This window comes from Amphiprion ocellaris, chromosome 15 (genome assembly GCF_022539595.1).
Source record: "Amphiprion ocellaris isolate individual 3 ecotype Okinawa chromosome 15, ASM2253959v1, whole genome shotgun sequence".
In the NCBI taxonomy this organism is placed as follows: Eukaryota; Metazoa; Chordata; class Actinopteri; family Pomacentridae; genus Amphiprion; species Amphiprion ocellaris.
The window spans coordinates 23,167,729-23,187,547 of record NC_072780.1 but is presented as its reverse complement, the minus strand read 5'-3'; the positions used below and the strand labels follow the sequence as shown (position 1 = coordinate 23,187,547).

The 19,819-nt window shown below is 40.0% G+C and overlaps 1 protein-coding gene across 4 annotated transcripts; it reads right to left on the bottom strand.

The window, feature by feature from the left end:
* Positions 1 to 3,444: 3,444 nt before the first annotated feature.
* c15h6orf136 (chromosome 15 C6orf136 homolog) lies at positions 3,445 to 19,695 on the bottom strand. 4 transcript variants are annotated; one of them, XR_008604185.1, is made up of 9 exons: positions 19,442 to 19,652; positions 17,069 to 17,307; positions 12,453 to 13,133; positions 9,916 to 10,004; positions 9,601 to 9,801; positions 9,339 to 9,408; positions 7,928 to 8,098; positions 5,318 to 5,361; positions 3,445 to 5,022 (listed from the first exon to the last, which is right to left on the bottom strand). XR_008604185.1 is itself a non-coding variant. In XM_055018049.1 (8 exons), the coding sequence occupies exons 2-7, from the start codon at positions 17,165 to 17,167 to the stop codon at positions 7,955 to 7,957; spliced, it is 1,284 nt and encodes a 427-aa protein (XP_054874024.1). In that variant the 5' UTR covers positions 17,168 to 17,307; positions 19,442 to 19,652; the 3' UTR covers positions 3,445 to 5,361; positions 7,928 to 7,954. The 4 variants fall into 4 exon arrangements, 3 of the variants coding, with proteins under 3 accessions (XP_054874024.1, XP_023150658.2, XP_023150650.2); XM_055018049.1 differs by having other exon boundaries at positions 3,445 to 5,361; XM_023294890.3 differs by lacking the exons at positions 3,445 to 5,022; positions 5,318 to 5,361 and having other exon boundaries at positions 7,791 to 8,098; positions 19,569 to 19,695.
* Positions 19,696 to 19,819: the final 124 nt, after the last annotated feature.

Here is a 19,819-nt window from a genome sequence, read left to right as displayed (position 1 = left end):
ATTGACTCATCAGGGCAAGGACCCAATACTCTGGTGGTGTCCCGTCTTGCACTGGGATGGGATCCTGTGGGTTTTGGGACACTGGCCTCCATGGAATGAACTTGTTCTTTACATAAACAACACCAATAAGGTGACCTTTTAATCCTTACTGGTGCAGTGCACATTCAAAACTTGCATTTTTAGAATGGGCCTATCAAGAGGATTGCTTTTGCCAACCACATGAGTGAGTGACTGAAGTCATTCATTGCAGGAGGATAAGGTCATGTCAGCAAATACACAACTGATACAGGTTGCCAACATTTAGCTTTAGTGTGTGAACAACATCGATCTCAAACAGAATTCTCTTTCCCACACTTTGGAAGCATGTGGGGAAGAGATGACAGCTAAGACGGCTCTCTACACCACTGTTTCAGCCGAACTGGTGTCTTCCCACAGTCCAAAGACATGCTGAGGTTAACTGGTGATTCTAAATTGGCCATAGGTGTGAATGTGAGTGTGGTTGCCTGCCTCTCTGTAGTCCTGTGATGGACTGGTGACTTGTACAGGATGAAATTTGCCATCATCCACCCCACCACCTACAGAAGAGAAAACAGTATAAATAAAATGAATGGATGGTGTTGAGGAAGTTCTCAGGACTATCTTTATTGAGGTGGAAGGTATCCTAAATTCTACCATGTTGTGTAGTGGCCCTGCAGCATTGCTGACCCTGATCCTGTGACATCCAACCACTTGCTGAAGGGGTGAATTACTGCCTCAGGGTGTCCACCCTGAATATTGGCCTTTAAGCAGATGTCAACTCTTGGCAGATGGCTCTGGTCCACATTCATTCAAGAGTAACTCCCAAGTCTCCAAATCAGAGAGAAATGACACACTTCCCAGACTGTCTATAATCAATACGATGTGCAACCAAAGTACCTAACAGTGCTGATGACCATGTTTGATCTGTTGATATGCAGACCAAGGGCAAAGGATACACCAGGCCAGTGACAAAGATGACAGTCCTGCTTGCATTTTCTGACAGTAAGTCAAGTCTGCTACTCTGGATCTAGAAGACTTCTAGAAAGTAAGTAGCTTTGTACATTATACGACTGTTGAAACTGCTTTTACAGCAGTTGTCCAAGTGTTCTGGATGAAGTGCTGCATGACTATGTTTAAATAGATATTTTGGCGCATATACAAAAATACATATATTACATGCAATCAGAAACATAAATACCTGCAATTACTTGGATTGTTCTGGTATTTAGCCATAAACCAAAGTATTAGAGGTTTTGGACAGATGCAAGCTCTGGGAAAAGTCGTGGGATCACCAAAGTCATTGAAATTTACCCTCTGGTGATAAGGACTCTCAGTACCCAACTCCATGGTAATCTGTCAAACAGGTGTTTATTATCTATAATGAGTTTTTTCTTTTGTGTAACAATAGATAATTGAACTGACACACGGAAAGTGTCTGAGAAGCGACCATTTTTTGAATGGCTGCTGAAGTGAAGAAATTTCATACTAAAAAGACTGCTTCTTTGGAAGGATGCCACTTGGCTTGTCTCAGACTACTGAAATCTCATATAAGCTTCAGCTCAACATTAGAAAGCAATTTTGCACTGTAACTGTGGATTTGGCTCCTTTTTCTTACAGTGTAGTTACTCTAAAAACATCATTTTATGGACAGGTCTAGAGTGATCAATTACTACTGCACAGATAGCATGAGTATTATTTTTACATAGACTTAAGAAGTCGAAAAGACAAAGAATGGAAACAATCATTCGTTTCTCAAACAGATTTATTAAATACAGTATTTCTTAAAGTGTTGTACAAATGTTGATAGAAGTGGTGATAGTTTGCCGTCTCACATCTGTGGTGGACTTTTGAAGTTGTTGTGCGGTTAGATTACCTGTGGAGGCCCAGCCATGACTGGTTTTAGAGCCTGCTCCAGAACCCCAGCTACCAGTCATCTCAGCTGATGAGCCTGGATCAGGAGAACTGCACTCCAACCCTCGTTCTCCCCACCTCCCGACCCGTCTGATTGGGGCACCACCTGATTCACTCCACCTTCATCTAACTGGCTACAGCTGTCATCACACCTGGAGAGTATGAATCCTCAACCAAACTCTCAGTCAGGGTGGCTGGGATGTAATGTCAACAGTTTGCCCTGGTGCCTGTTGTGTCTTTGTGTTATTGTATTAAATTGTGACTTGGGTTAGCTGCTGTCAACTTAGTGAAGTAGTTACTGATGTGTGTGTATTGTAACTTCTGTTGGTAGCTGTTAATTTCATGTGGAAGTTATCCATGTCTTGGTGAAAACTGAAACTTCATTTGGCAGCTGTTCAACTCAGTTTAGGAGTTACTTGTTGCCCTGTGAAGCATTTATTTTAGTTTCTGTTGTTGGAAATGGGTGTTTTCTTTAGCTAGTTTGATAACTCTGTTAGCCTTCGTTTGATTTTAGGTGGTTCTTTGATTTAGCAGCATCCACCGGCCCTGGTGTCTTTGTATTATCATTATTCTTTAGTGTTAATTTCGTCAATAAGAAATAAATTGCTTTTCCTAACCAATGAGAAGTTTTTTTGTTGCATCCGGCTGACCCAAGAGGCTGGGTCATAACACAAAGTTAGTTACAATGAATGAAAATCACACTAATGATTTAGATTGTGGTAACAGAAACGTGCTCCGCAGCCCTTTCACAGTGATAGAAGAAGCATTCAGATTCTTAACTTAAGTAAAAGTACCAATACAGCAATGTAAAATACAAGTAAAAGACCTACATAAAAGATGCTGTAGTAAAAGTAAAAGTACATAAGTATTATCAGCAAAATGGAGTTTAAGTAGATTTGGACTGTTTCTCTAATCAGATTTTAACAGGAATATTGGATCATTTGAACTTCCATTGAAATTAAACCATATGTGAAGTTTTGAGGGGAAAACAGTATTGGGTGAAGCTGTTAACAATTGTACGTGAGCCCAAAAGCACACTGCTTTTTATGAAGATGACAAACAAAAGTAGAAACCACTGGTTTAATATTTAACGTGATTTTAAAAGCTTGTTGTAAATTCGAGGTGCCACATCTTTGACACTCAGCATTAATTACTTTTTCTCAAAAATAACTAATGCTGAGTGGTGACCATTTGTTCTAAGGCTGTTGCAACAGGAAATACCTGGAGTTTCCATAAACAAAATAGAATGTTTGCATCATCAGGTAACCTTGGATGTGATCAGTAACTTTCATGCAAAGTCTGTCCATTAGATTTAATATTTTTTGGTGCACAAGTGGAAAGTCAGGACTGACTATGGTGGTACAGGAAAGGTCAGGGGTCAGCAAATACACAAAGGTTCATCTTCTGGGAACATAACATTCTCAGCAAAAGTTGTCACTTTGGGGTGTAGTTGTTGTGATATCCTCCTCTTGACCAAATTAGCCCACTATCCAAAAATTATACTTCACAAGAATCTGCTAATCATTAGTTTATTCACACAACCAGAGTTAACACACAAGTTAATCCAGCAGTATATGTGATTTTTTAAGCAACACAGATCCTGACCTGTCATATTACTATACAGATGACTGATAAATACACACTAGAATGCTGATTACCTGTGTACCAGTTACTGTTAGAGCAAGCTTTGTTCCTTGGTTCTGTCAAACTGTGTGAAACTTTACAGAGAAGTCACAATGAATGCTTAAGCATCCAGCTGGAGTATGTACAAATACTAGTTTAGGTACAACTTCACAGAAACAGTTTTGCTTTGTCTTAATGCAAAGCAGGCAGGGGTGAATGTCTCTAACAATCACATTTAAAACAGGTAGGGTCTATTTTATGGGACAGTCAGCAAACCATATAATCTATTGAAATGCATTCATACAAGTTTCAGTTTATTCATGTTCCACAGAGCTAACCTCCGTAAATGTGTCATCTGCCAAGTTTCTGCTGGCAGTACAATGATACTTATAGTATTGATTTCACAAAGCAGCTACTGAGCCCTAGGTCTGACTGGCTGTCAGAATGGAGGAGGACTGAAGAGTGAAATTTGCTTGACTGCTGTCTTTTTTGAATTTACAAAATAGCATGCAACTATGACATAACATCTTACCCAACTGCAGCAATTTTTGCTGTGAAATGGTCAGTTACATTTGGCTCATAAAATTTTTTCCACTTTGAAAAAAAAATTCACATCTTGCCAATATGACCCTTCTTTGCATGCTGACCCACATTTTCTGCATTATTTAGAATGACACCACCAATGGATCTGAGGTGGCAACATCTTTGATGACCCACTTCTGTATATTTGTTTTAAGGATTCAGTTGCATATCAATGCTGAGATTTGTACCAGTAAGGTTTGGAGAACAGGTTGCTCAATTTGCAAATGGCTACAAAGACCGAAAGGACTAGACTCTAACTTATTAATCCAAAGACTGTATATAATGATGGATGATGCGGCAACACTTTCTTTCACTTGACAAAAATGATGCCAAAATATTGCAGAAGTGGGTGCTACTATCTTGGGGTGCTGGGGACAGTTTTGGCAAACATTATATGCACAGTAGTCACTTGTGGGGTGGGCATGTGGTATCAAGGAAATGCATCATAAAAGGAACAGATGTGAGCACACATCTCTGTTTCAAACCACACAGTTAGTTGCTCAATAGTATACTGTACTAACCTATATTCTGAGGGATTTGGGGTACCGTAGACTAACTTAACTGGTAAGTTAATGCTAAAATTAAAGTTTGCAAGTTAAGAGCATAAACAGCAGAGGCTCATTCCATCTCAAATCATCAAATTTTGGGAACAATTTTTGCTCAACCATCTCTGATTTGCCTGAAATTTGTGTAGCAGAAGATACTGATATTTTAGTTTTGGAGTGGTTTACTGTGGTCATCACTGTTGCCTCACAGCTAGAAGATCACCGGTTCGCATCCCAGCCTGGAGGTGGGATCTTTCTGTGTGGAGTCCCTGTGCACACAAGGGTTTTTACCAGGTCCTCTGGCTTCCTCCCACAGTCCAAAAACATGCTGAGGTTAACTGGTCTGGAATAACAATAACAGACAAATTAACTCTAGGGAGGACAGGAAGAGACTTTAAACATATTTGGAAGATGTTCATCTTGTCGTTAACTATCATAGGATAACGTTATTTTTTAGACATGACTGTACTGCTATAAAGTTTAAATGTGATGCAATGGACTGTTGGTATGAAGATACAGGTGCACACTCAAAGACATCTGTGGTGTGGCATTCAATTGGTAATACAAGAAGTAACAAAGGTAGTTGTGTCAACAACTGTTCAACAATTTGGCATGCTCTTCATTTGAAACATACTAACCCTTGAACAGCATGTGAACTCTCCTTCCATCAGTATAGAGAGACCTGTGTAGAAGATACAGCCCTTTAAGACAGTGGCCAAGGTTTCAGGGTTCAAAACTAACTGACAAGTACATATAAACTCAAACTAAGTCATCATATTTACCATTCAGGGGAAAATCCTAAACAGTGAATGAAGTCTTGGACCTATAGATATTATCACTGGCATTTGTAATATCATACAAATGTCAGTGTCAGTTCAACTGACAGCCATGCATGCTAGAACAACAGAAGCCGTCTCTAAAGCTGATGCTTTGGCTCATGAGCGGTTACTTTTTTCTTCTGGACAAAAAAATGCAACCTCTATCAAAATTACTGATTTGTGTCTCATTAGTCAAGATAGCATTTTTTTTCACTTACAAGAGGCTTTTTTTGTAAGTTATTTTTCTGGCTTTATTTGATAGGTGCAGTGAAGATGGACAGGAAAGGAGGGAGAAGAGTGGGGGGAAGACATGCAGCAAAGAGCAGCAGGTAGAAATGGAACCCAGGCCACTGCATCGGGGAAGCCCCTGTACATGGGCCGCCCGCTTAAACCCTTGAGCTATTTGGGGGCCCTACAAGAAGCTTTTTTAAAGCCTCATTATTACCTTCTTGATTATCATTTAGACTGAAGGGGGTTCCTTTCAGTCTAAATGATAACTCTCAGCTCTAAATCATGTGTGAGCTCTTTTGTTCATGATAAAGCACAGCTTCTGTAAAACATATAGTACAATCACTTTGGAATTCACCAGGACCAATGGGGATTTAATCCTGACTGTGCAACAGTGGACTAGCTCTTTACACCTGCAGAGCTGCTGCTGTGGTCATGGGAATTTGACCACCTGCGTTTTGTGGGCTTATGACCATGCCCCCTGGCTGGTCCTATACTGCAGAAGTATTGGTACATTGGACCAATTGATTGAAGCCATCTGGTCCTTGTGTTGCTAAATTGAGAGCTAGGTTGCATCCTTGGCACAAAGTCAAACACATCCCTGGTGATTGTTGAACTCTGCCTGGAGGGTGTCCGGTTTGGGAATCTCAGAATCAAGTCTCTGCTTGTGGATGCCATCCATGGTTCGGTTGGCTCATCAGACCAGGACCTTCAGCATGGAGGGGGTGACTTGCAGTCCAGTGTGAAGCAGCCAGTATGCTGCCCCAAGCAAAGAAGTTTAAGTATCTCAGGATCTTGTTCACCAGTGAGAGGAAAATCAAGCGCGAAATGGACAAGTGGCTTTGTGCAGCATCAGCAGGAATGCAGCTGTTGTAGCAGTTGGGGTGAAGATTTACCAGTCGATCTTTGTTCCAGCCCTCACCTAGTCATGAACTCTGGGTAGTGATTGAAAGTAAGGTGGCTGTGCCCAGTCTTAGAAATAGGGTGAGGGGCTTGAGCATCTGAAGGAAGCTCGAGTAGAGTCACCTAGAGAAGTTAATTTAAATGGTTTGGGCATCTGATTAGGATGCCTCTTGGGTAACTTCCTATGGAGATTTTCCAGGCATGTCCAGCTGGAAGGAGACCCTGGAGTAGACCTAGACCTTGCTGGTGGGATTACATATCTTAGTGGGACTAGGAAAGGCTTGGGATTCCCCACGAGAAACTGTAAAGCATAGTTGGGAAAAGGGACAACTGTAATGATCTACTTTATTTGCTGCCTCCAGGACACTGCTCCGGATAAGCGGAAGAAAATTAATGGATGGACTTAAGAATTTTTGCAAATTGGCCACTATGTGGTAGAAGTACTGTATCTCCCATAGTTCTTTTCATATTGACATCAACTTACTCAAATAAAAGCTGATACTTGGCACTTTGTGTTAAGTTCTAGTTTGAGTAACTTTGGCGTTTGTGTCGCTTAATTTAAGTGTTCTTATTGTTTTTGTCGTTGCTATACAAGGCACTCCTTTTGCCTTGATTCTCCTATGAATGTCACTACCAACGGTGGTCATTATGCCAAAATCATAGTCCTATGCTTACCTTTTCATAGCATTTATTGCTTCTAGACTACAAAGACACAAAGCCCACAGAGGTCAGGGAGGCAGTGGGATGCAGCCTGGAGTTACCAGAACAAACATAACCACTATTTTCACTAACTCTATTTTATAGTTTGTCTGAAATAACTTTTTCTTTGATAATTTAAAGAAGTTACTTTAGGTAAAAGAAGAGAGAATTCCAACACACTGTCCTGTCTGTGGGAGACCCCTCATTGTTTAGCTGTGGATATCTCTGACTATGCACTTCTCCACAAGAATTTTTTGGTGCACCTGAGCCGACACAGGACTGATTTTTGAAACTTGGTGGTTTCACTTTTAAAAGCCGAAAAATTACTAAAATGGTAGCGTTAGCACATCACCTGGTGGCTGACTGGTAGTGTTGACAACCAGGTGAAAACTGGACCCAAAGATCAAGTTCTGTGTTCAGCTTAACATATAACTAGCATTAGAAAAAGAAAAAGCAGTGGGAATATTTTTACTTTGTATTTAATTCAGGGACAGCAAAATGAGATTTTGGAGCAGAGAGCTTAACCTTCCATTTTAATTTGTTCCTATGAACATGAGAAACTTTTCAGGGTCACACAAACACATTGCTTAGTCCACTGGCCGTTTTCATCTATTGGTTGTCCTGGAGTCAGCTTCTGCTCTGTCGCAGTGAGGACAGGAGTAGGGGCAACAGGTTGAGTGCAGGTCGATGTTCCTGCACCCCCAGTGCCACCAGAGCCCCTGTCAGGAAGGAAGTTACTCTGGGCAGGACAGGGGGCTGTGCCGGCATCACCTGCAACACAAAGACAAGGGTAAATCTATACAGTAAAAGCCTTGAGTTTCCAATGACTCCTACAGCTCTTTATTTTCAATGATTAAATTATTTAAAATATTGATATGTGTTTGGGGTCATTGTTTTTTTGGAACATCCAACTGCCCAATCATCTGGCTGATGATTTTAGGTTTTCCTGAAGAATGTGGTGGTAGTCCCCTCTTTTCAGTATATTGTTTAGTTGGTCTAAATCACAAGTTCCACGGGCAGCAAAAACAGCCCTTGATAATACTACCATCACCATGCTTAACCGTAGGTATCGGTGTTCTCAAGTTTCAAAGCCTCACCTTAATAATAATAAATTTCATTTCTATAGCACAAGACGGGTTAAAAAGTGTTTCACAAAGCATTTAATTACATAAAACATTAGATAAAACATTAAAAGAAATAAAACATCAGTAAAACCTCTCATCCAACCACATATCTGGTCATTGTGGCCAAAAAGCAAATTTTTTTTTTCATCTGACCACAGAACTTTCCTCCAAAAGGCCTTTTTCCCCCTGTGATTACAAGCAAATTCCAGTCGAGCCTTAAAGTGCCGCTTCTACAAGAAGGGCTTCCTTTTAGCAGCCTCCTAGCTCACTGCAAAGTAAACTACGACTTGAATGTGGACACTGACACTGGTGTTCCAGCAGCTTCCCATTCATTGCAGACCTGCTTTCTAGTAAGCAGCAGGCGATAGCTTGCATTTTCGTCTTGATCGTGACACCACTGTAACATGTACTTTAAACTTACAATTGTTTGCACGAATAATTTTGGGATCTGCAACTGTTTTAAAATGGCTACAAGTGGGTTTTTTGACTTGTTCGAGTTAGCAATCAGCTTTTTAAGATCCGTCCTGAGCTCACTGAGCTAATAAGTGTACCGAATGGACCCTACTTATTTTAAGCAAGAAGTGAACAGCTATAGACATGGCGATGCCATAGGGAAAATTTGATTGTCCTGTGACTTTCTACATCACCAAAACCTATAATTCAAGTCGCAGATTTCGGAAATTTTTCCAGAGGACATGTAAAAAATCCACAAAAGAACCAAAATGCATGACTGGTTTTTGTGACGAAGAAACGCTTCAATGATTCCATCATAGAAAATTAAGAGTTACAGGAGTCATTGGAAACACTCAATGCCATGATATACATTGTCTTTACAAGTGCATGTACATTTTTTAACTTTGCACGGCAACAAGCAATTAGCTGCTTACCTTTTCAACTTTGTGACAATGAATGAGTCCATCCTTTCCTATGTAAAAAGTAGAGAGCGCATCATATGTCCTGTAAAAGATGACATTTGGGTTAAGTAAGATAATAAACCATTGTGGCAAGACTACTAAACACTTGAAACCAAACATTCTGTACAGTGTATTTTTAAAAAGGCTTTAAAAACAGCAAATAAAATGTAAACGCCTTTATCAGACTAAGCCTAGTAACAGATGTGTAACCAGTTCTGGATGCACTGTGCATTACCTGTACAGGTGAGATTTGTCTTTGCGATAGAAGCGCAGCAGCAGAGAGTAGAAGGGAAGGCCTTTGATCCTCCAGCGGGCCTTAATGGTTCCATCCTCCATGTGCTTGGTAAGCTTCAGTACATCTAGCCGAGCCTCCGCGTAGTAACACAGACACAGGAGGCGCCACAGGGAAAGGGTGAGCTGGTACAACATACGGCCACTAATCCAACACACACAACAATGGCAATCAGTTTGCACACTTAGATAGCATCGAAGAACAAGAGTATCTGTAATAATGTATCACCATAAACCCAGCATGAACAAGCACTTTTACCTGATCTTGACATTTATGATGCCGTTGATGAATTCCACATCATTTGAGTACATGGTGTAGTCATGGTTTGTCATAAAGAAATTTGGAAGCTGTAAAAGAAACACAAAAGATTAATTCCCTGATAGCAAGGTACCAAGGTTTACTGAGTTTTCAGTTTAGTGCTGTGTAAGTTTAAGTGCAGCCTTCAGCAAACTGACAGTGAATTTAATCTTTATTATAGTAGTTATAGTGATCAGCTTTTGGGGGTAAAGAGGTGTAAATTTAGCTTTTACATTCAATCTGTTTAACATACCATTGCATTATACATCACTATATGCAGATATTTGGATATCATACCAAGTGTTTAATTTATAGTGAACTGTTATTTGACTGGTAGTTTTATTCTGGCTGGAATTGACAAACAAGAGACCCAAGATGCATGGCATTGTATTAAAGATCTTATGATAAATGAGTTCAAAATTATATATAATCAATGGCATAACTTGTGCTTGCCACCACACCAATTAAATAGTTCTCTTCAAACCAGCTTTTGCATTATTTTGGATCACTTCTCTTTTGCGGCATTCTCTAGGTCTTTGAGGTTGAAAGGCTTCTCTTGCCATCACTCTGGTCTTCTTTCCTCCACAAATTCTTGATGGGGTTCAGGTCCGGATTCTGGTGGAACCCACTCCAAAGTGTTCATGTTGGGATTTTCATTAACCATTTTTTGACTAAAACATTTTCTGCAGTTTTCCTGAATCTTAAATGGGCCATTTTATGAAAAACACACCTTTTCATTGTTATTGAATATAATTACGTGTATGCAGTGTGTCTAGGACCCATAAAAGATGAGAAGAGACATTCACTTGTTTCTTTCCTTTCTCCTCTAATCAGAAGATGGGTTTCTGAACAGTCTGTTTAGATTTGCAGGCTGTTGTGATGTTACAACAGGATAAGCACTGACGGCAGCTCCTCCTAATATAAGGGTGAAACTTGCATGAACTTAGTAAAAAGGGGTTTGATATTGGAGTTTTAATGTTGTTGTCTTGACTCATAATGCTGTAATTCTTTGACAAAGTTGCGTATCCCTTTGACTGAAGCAACAGATTATCACCACCATGCCTGGCCATGGTGAAGGTGTTCTTGGAGTTGAACACTTCTCATTTCTTTTGTCAAATGAAAGCTAAGTTCTTGTGTTGAAATGTCTTCATTTTCATATCATCCAACTACAGAATTATTGAACAAAGGCTTTCTTTGTCCATGTGAGTTTTTGCAAAGGCTAAGTGAGCATATGTGCTTATGAGCTTCTGGGACAAACAGTGTCTTCCTTGGTCACCATCCATGGAGACCAGTCTTGTGCAGTGTCTGCTAGAATGACTGCCTTGAGATACTGGTACCAGAATCACTCTCCTTCATCAGGATGTTTGTTTTTTTGTTTTTTTTTTTGACTTCTCACAATACCATTCTTTGCTGGGCAGGGATCACTATTAGCCTCCTACCACATCCTACAAAATTGTTCAGTGTCAGACTCCTTGTACTTCTAGATGATGCTTTGCGCTACCACCACTGACACCCATTTGGAATGACTAGCAGCCATCTAGAGAGCTGCTGCATCAGCTGTTCTTATTTCTAGTATTAGAATGGACTAGAACATGGCACAAATTATCATGAACCATATGAAATGGTATACAAGTTGCATTTTCTTAAAAATTTGCAACAATGTCAAGTAGTATACATAATTTTAAACATGCCATAAAAGCAAAAAAACACAAAACAACAAACAAAACAACAACAAAAAAATACAAAAATTGTTGAAATTTATCACCAAAATCTCTAACACAGTGTCTTACCATCTTTTGTTATGGGTCTATGTCATTTCCACCGAGAAGAAACCTACTGCTGCTCAAATAAAAATTCACAATGAATCAAAGGTCGAGCTTAAGTGTATAAATACAAGTCAAGCCTTCTTTCTGTAACTGTCCTTGAAACACAGGAGTGAAACAGCGGGCTGTGGAAGAAATCTGGTTCTCAAGAGTAAAACGTTTTAAGTCCAACAAAGCACCCAAAGCGGATCTGGACTCAAGACTCCCCAAATCCAAATCCAATTCAGAATCTAGAAGGGCTGGGCCCAAACATCCAAATATCCGGTCGTTGTAATTTTTTCCATATTGGCTTTTACAGGGTATTCTATTCAAATGGAGCAACTTTTTATAATGAATAAATAAATAATTATAACGAAAGACATATACTGCAGAGTGGATGTCTGTACTTTCTCCACAATGCTTACATTAAAATGTTTCAATCCTGCAATTGAGTAGGACTGTTTGGAGAAAAAAAATCTTTGTTACAATTCCTACCTAAAGTTTCAGTTTTACTCAACTTATTGACACTATTTTATCCGGAGAGCAGCTGAAATGTTCCGTGATACAATGCAAACCTCCAGCATGAAAATAAGAACTATAAGATGCAATTATCAGACTCATGTTAATATTAAAACTGTGATACAAAGCTGTCTCTTCTGTCTGTCATACTTATCTAGACATTCTGTGCATTCTTACCTGTATCCTCAGTCTTTCATACATCATAGCCAGTTTCTCTTCTCCTTCACTCTCTCCTTCAGTATGCTCCCTCTCTGCTCTGTCTGCTTGGCTACACAGAGAAACAGAGGGCAGCAGAGGCACCTCCACAGGTTTTCTGTCAAGTCCACCATCTTGGCAGGATTTTAGAGCACTTCCAGTAATGAGCTGTGCGTCTGGGCAATGAAAACAATAAAACCTAGAGCCATACATAAATGGTGCAGGACAACCCTCCGCTTCAAACAGGCTTCTGAAGCAGCTGTGCTCTCCATTTACAGTGTTAATGCTCCTCCTCTTGAAGTCGTCAATGCTGATGTCATCCTCTCTACTGCCGTCCACCATTGTCAGTGGAAAGGAGAAATCAGAAGACTTGCGAGTCCCTGGAGCAAGGAGCTCTCCTGGTTTATTGTGACCGAAGAGAGGGATGTCCAGCAGGGTGTGGAGGCCTTTTGACTCGCCCTGTCGTACCAGTACACACACACTGATAGATTCCTCACAGTCCTCTTCATAGTAATCTTGTCTCTGAGGCCAGTTGGCATGGTGCAACGGGTAGGACAGCACCGGCTGCTTAATGTTCTGATATCTCAGGCTGTTGGGGGGTGCCAGAGCCCATGTTGCACTGCTCAGGGGGTGCATTTGACCGGTCCATTGCCAGTTGACCACCTAAAAGTAGCAATAACATCTACATATTATTGTCTTTATACTACAGTACCAGTCAAAAGCTTGGACACACCTTCTCATTCAATGGTTTTTATTTATTTAAACTATTTTCTACATTGTAGATTAATACCGAAGACATCAAAACTATGAAAGAACACATATGTAATTATGTTTTAAACAAAAAAGTGTTAAACAAACCAGATTATGTTTTGTATTTTAGATTAATTAAAGTAGTCTCCTTCCCTTTGATGACATCTTTGCACACTCTTGGTATTCTCTCAATCAGCTTCATGAGGTAGTCTCCTGGAATGGTTTTCAATTAACAGGTGTGCCTAGTCAAGAGTCAGTTTGTGGAATTTCTTGCCTTCTTAATGTGTCTGAGACCATCAGTTGTGTTGTGCAGAGGTAGGATTAGGACACAGTTGATAGCACTATTTGACTACTGCTGTAATCCACAGTATGGCAAGAACTACTCAACTCAGTAAAGAGAAACGACAGTCCATCATTACTTAAAGACATGAAGGTTAGTCGATCCGGAAAATTTCAAGAACTCTGAAAGTATCCTCAAGTGCAGTTACAAAAAACCATCAAACGCTATGATGAAACTGGCTCTCATGATGACCGCCCTAGGAAAGAAGAACAAGAGTCACCTCTGTTCCTGAGGAGAAGTTCATCCAAGTCATCAGCCTCAGAAATCTCAAGTAAACAGCACCCTCAGATTAGAGCCCACATAAATTCTTCATAGAGTTCAAGTAAGCAGACAAATCTCAACATCAACTGTTCAGAGGAGATTGCGTGAATCAGGCCTTCATGGTGGAATTGCTGCAAAGAAGCCACTACTGAGGATGAACAAAAAGAAGAAGAGATTTGTTTGGGCCAAGAAACACAAGGAATGGATATTGGACCGGTGAAAGCTGTACTTTGGTCTGATGAGTCCAAATTTGAGATTTTTGCTTCCAACAGCCGTGTCTTTGTGAGATCAGAGAAGGTGAACAGATGGTTTCTACATGCATGGCTCCCACCGTGAAAAATGGAGGAGGTGGTGTGATGGTGTGGGAGTGCTTTGTTGTTGACACTGCTGGGCATTTATTCAAAATTGAAGACACACTTAACCAGCATGGCTTCAACAGGACAATGACCCCAAACACACCTCCGGCTGTGTAAAGGCTATTTGACCAACAAGGAGAGTGATGGAGTGCTGGGTCAGATGACATGGCATCCACAATCACCCGACCCAATCCCTATTGAGATGGTTTGGGATGGTTGGACCACAGAATAAAGGTAAAGGAGCCAACAAGTGCTAAGTACCTCTGGGAACTCCTTCAAGACTGTTGGAAAACCATTTCAGGAGACTATGTCAAGAAGCAGAGAATGTCAAGAGTGTGCAAAGCTGTCATCAAAGCAAAAGGGGGCTACTTTAAAGAATCTAAAATATAAAAAAATTCTGGTTTATTTAACACTTTTTTCTTTACTACATAATTCCATATGTGTTCTTTTATAGTTTTGATGTCTTCAGTATTAATATACAATGTAGAAAGTAATTAAAATAAATAAAAAACATTGAATGTGAAGGTGAGTCCAAATTTTGACCGGTACTGTAGATGAACAACAGTTACTCACACGTCGGGCTAATGCTGAAATTGAATTACTTTAGCAGTCTGAAAAGTATTATCAGGTCATATTTGATTAGTAATTATTATCAAGTTAAACTGGACGACAGACAGTTTGAGATCAGTTACAAGACATGATTCAACCAGTTGTTACTTCCTTGGTTGTATTTCCTAACCTGTATTCTAGGTTATGTTTTTTATGTTCACTGTGAATGAAAGCATGTGACTATTCACTCTGTTCCTATGAGCATCTCAATGTGACTGACCAAATCCATGGATCGGCCTGACACATGCCTCTTACTGATTGGTTAATTCAAAACATCCTGCCTTTATAAATGTGTCATGTCTCAGCAAACCAGTGGCAGCACTGTTGATCACGGTGTCTGTTCTGTCCTAGGCCTCCAAATCTTTTTTGACTGTGTATATTAGACTGACATGTTGTTGGGTCTTGTGCATGTGTATGTATCTTTGTAATTTTTGGAAATAGAAAAATAATACAAATTTTGCAGCAAGGCAATGAAGATGTAGGGATGAATTGCCATTGATGCCATTTAGACAAAGGGTTACACTGAGTTTTACTGATTCACTTTATAGTAGACTTTTGTTTGGGAACAGTCTTTTAACTTAAATGTTACACTCCTACCCGCTTAGACAGTAACAAGTTCAGCTCAAACAAAGAAGAAAAAATAGATCTACAAACAATTAAATCTGTGTGAATTACACCAAGAACAAGACAACATCGTTTTAGAAGTAATATCCCATGACACAGAAACCTCTTAAAAATCCCAAATTGTGGTTTTTACATTTCTGGGTATGTTCAGATTAGATAAAGAAAATGCACTGTGTGGTAATGAGACACTTGCAGGTGTTCATAGGCCTTTCACCACTTTCATTAGAGGTGGGCTACCTGCTTTCAGATTTTATACTAAGACCCTGTTTATACGACAACGTTTGCCCAAAATCATAAAAGTATTTCTTTTACTTTGTTAGGTTACACGACAACAGAGTGAAACAAATCTGCGTTTACATTGGAGCGCTGAAAGGACTGAAAACGCTGTATGCATGCTGGCCGGTTTTCAGGGATGTAACTTTGTAGAGGCACAATCCACGTGACCACTACCCATTCCTCCACAGACCAGAAGAAGAATAGCCACCGACGTAGAGGTGGGCTGATTATCTGGCGTATATATTGAATGTGTCTTCTGCTGATTGCAGTAATGGCGCAACAAATGCACAGTTTGCTGAAGGAGATTAAATAAATTCAGTGGACTCAGCAGCACAAGCCCACATGCCATTGTTCCTGTTGTCGTCCGGTTCACGTATGGCAACTAGAAGTAAGCGTAATGTGCATGCACAAAGCGCAGTGTGACGCCAGCGTTCTCACTGAAAACACAAGCTACTAGTTCACACAGCAACGCTGGCTGTTGCGTTTGAGAAAAAAATCCACTCTGGAGGCCGTGTTCAAAGTTTCCGTTTTATCCATCCATTCATTGTCTATACACCGCTCAATCCTCATTAAGGTTGCGGGGGGCTGGAGCCTATCCCAGCTGACTTGGGGTGAGAGCAAGGGGCACCCTGGACAGGTCGCCAGTCTGTCGCAGGGCTACATATACAGACAAACAAAGTTTCCATTTTAGATCATCTAAAATGCCATTTTTGTGTAAACGTGAGGCCGAAATGCAACAAAACCTTTGTGTTTCATCCCAAAACCGTTGTCATGTAAATGGGGCCTAAGTTAACCATATCCTGACTCTAGGGCTGCAAATATTAATGAATTGATTAATCGTCTAAGCATGTTACAGCATCAAAAGCAGAAGTGAGCGCCCTATGCAATGGAATGAACTGTCCCGGTGGACCGCTGAACACTGACGGACATACGTACTGTATCGTACATATATAAAATATAAATGGCGGATGTCCATATATTATATATGCACGATATAGCGCAGATGTCCGTCCGTGTTACGTGCTCTGCCCAGATGATTATTTCTGTTGCATAGGGCGCTCACTTCTGCTTTTGATGCTGTAACATGCTTAGACGATTAATCGATTCATCGATAGTTGCAGCCCTGTCTGACTCCCAACATCCATCTGAGCACAAAAAAGCCTGTTGCACAAACTTCAGAAATAATAAATACAGTGCATATGATACATTGTTGTTTCTATCATTTTGTAGATTAAGGAAGACTTTCTGTAAAGAGAAAATCCTTGTGAGATGAATATTTTGTACTCTGAAGCTGGTGCACATAAGAACAGTTGGTGTATTTGTCAGTTGATAATTAACAAGAAATGCCAAAGATGTGCGTATCTTAGAATCCGGCAGATTACCTTACTGAGACTCCAGCTCAGTTTTTGCATACGCTGCTTTCTGCTGTAGCTGCAGACACAACCCACCCAGAAGGCCACGCCACCTCTGCTCACAGCCATTCACCACAGGGGTCAGGGTAACCCCAGTCACCAGCTGACCATCACCCACAGCTCAGATGACAGCACAAAAACGTCTCTTTGGGACTTTAGGAATCTGGAAGATTCCTGGCTATTGCAGGAGTCCCTCTAGCATGGAAAACCTGAGACCACCAACAAAAAAAAAGAGGGAAGAGCAAGTGACAATGCTTCACGTTTCTACTAGGACATCTGTTGACAATCAAATGTATAGAAAAACATCAACACAATTGATTAGTGAGTTATCAAGCAAAACAACTAAATAGATCTGAATATTTTAAATGTAAGGATTAGCTGCTGTTCTGAATTTAATTTTACTGTCATTTGTATTGGTCTTGTCGCAGCAACACTTGGAAAAGTTTGCTTACTATTATAATTTATCTACTTCAAATACCCAACGGTTTGACAAGTCATCCATCATGTTTTTATATATATATTGCACAATAGATGCTTCATTTATTCAATTTCAACCCGATTCAGTTTCATTTATATAACGGCAATTTATGCAACTGTGGTCTACATGAACTTGGTCAACAATTGTCATTTCTCAGCTGATGAGTTAGCTCTGATTCTGGTCTCCATCAGCTCTCAACAGAAATATGTATCTCTTTAGCTGTAACATATACTTTTATCAGCCAGTCTCTACGCTTTTATGTTGAAAGAAAACAATAGACAAAAACACCCAGTCTTTCCATTCATTTAAATGCTATCACTGCATTAGTAGAGCAGGAAACGCAAAGAGTTCTGGTAGTGGAGCTAAGGTTGTGGTATAACTTTCACTGCTTTACAACATCATCTGTCAAACCTCTGAAAAATTAACTATATGCAGGCTGTGGGCTGTTAATAAATTAGTTTTCTTTAAAAAAAATAATTTTGCAGCAGTGCTGGTAAAGCAATTATTCAATTCAGTTTTCAAGTAAAAATCTACTTGCGGGGTCCAAATTCTCAAATCCAGGGCTTTGCAGCTTTTACTTGTCATGATAGTAATCTCAATACCTTTTTGATTTCAGATGGCTGGTTGGTCAAAAAAGGATTACAGAGAAATTGTTGTGACACTTTAAACCAAAAGATTAAGAAAATAATTAGCAAAATAAACAGCAATTAAAATAATCCAGAAACAAAATCAAAGCTCTAAAATGTTGTCTCATAGCATTTTAAATGGATTTCCATCTCAAAATGGCTTTTCTGGATCACATTTCATCATCCAATGCATGGCTGCTTTAAGGCCTGACCTGGTAACGTTGTTATGGGCTGTTTAAGTAAGTGAAGCAACGACCTGAAAATTGTTTGAATGCTTTGTAGAGCTGAAGGGAACTGCAGAGTTGGCCATAATTCTGTTTGTACAATGAAAGAGGGACAATTATTACTGTATCACAATGGCAGATATTCAAAGTTGTGGTATCAGTGTACGAAATGAGAGTAAAAGAAACTACTAGTTGAAAGCAGTAATGTGTTGTTTCCTAATTAGGGCCCACAATTGACGGTTTTCACTAACTGCCAGCAGCACATGACCAGCACCAAAGCATAAGTTTATAATCAGAGGCTTCATGGTGACAGCTTACAGGGAATTAAACAGACAAGAACATACTCTCTCTTTTTTCCCAACTAAAACTGCAATGACTGCCTTAGTCTAAATCGTTTTGGAGTGCCTTTCTGATGGCAACAGCTATTTAGACGTTGCTTTTCCAAGATAGCAAAACTTGGAAATGGCATGTCTTGGTTTATGACATCTGCTAAACCAAATCCTTCACCTATATATCCAGAAAATAACCGGTAACTGCATTTTATCCAACGTTTTAACGGTCCCAGTATAATGTACTGCAAGGACAACATACATTAAATATTCCCCGACTTATTGGTATCACAACGGAGACAAAAATGATCACTGTAATTGTACATAGTTGCTGTAAACAAATCCTGCATGTCGACACTTTTTATAATATCTGCCTAACCATTTTAGCATTGTCAAACGCCATTTGGGTTAAATGAAAAACAGCTGCCCATTTGAATTTTTTTGGATCTCTATTTACTACTTCTCGGAAGCCATTTTCTCAAAACTATGGCTGTAGAGAAAACTGGTCTAAAATGTGGGTTCCATATGGACCATGAGATATTTTCCCTTGAACGTTGACATCAGCTAACTGCTAGCTTACGCTGGCTGCCTTCCGTCACAGTCCATGATAGCTACTAGCATGCTAGGCTAACTAGCCAGCAGTGTTAAGCTAACCACCGGCTTGGCAAACGTCACCATGATGTTACCTTTTACAAACGAGAACCCGAATAAATCCGTCTAGATGTTGTTGGTATCCGTGTGAGGTTTTGCACAGCAGTAGCAACTGGGTTGGCACAAACTGCAAGTTTAGAAAGCTTTGCTTAGGTAACTTACTCAAATGTCATTCTAGCCCTGAGTGTCCTTGCCCTGCCAAACACGGCTCACGCAGCCAGTCGTAAACGTAGCCTTCACTACTGCTGGAAATGCTTCCACTGTCAGAAAGAACTACAGACGACCCAACAGTGTGATACGAGGCGGAGCATAAGCTCTTGTATGAAGTGGATCTATATTTTTAAATACAATGAAAGGTGCAAGTTATTTAAAATGAGTGGTTAGCTTCATCAATTCTAAACTGTACACTCCTT

Bases quoted from the DNA above. Each gene is read 5' to 3' on its own strand.
- c15h6orf136 (XM_023294890.3), bottom strand. From the start codon at position 17,167: ATGGCTGTGAGCAGAGGTGGCGTGGCCTTCTGGGTGGGTTGTGTCTGC. The intron at 9,802-9,915 runs GTAAAAGTGCTT...GTGTTGGATTAG, and splicing joins ATCATAAATGTCAAGATCAG to TGGCCGTATGTTGTACCAGC. The intron at 9,409-9,600 runs GTAATGCACAGT...CATCTTTTACAG, and splicing joins GACAAATCTCACCTGTACAG to GACATATGATGCGCTCTCTA.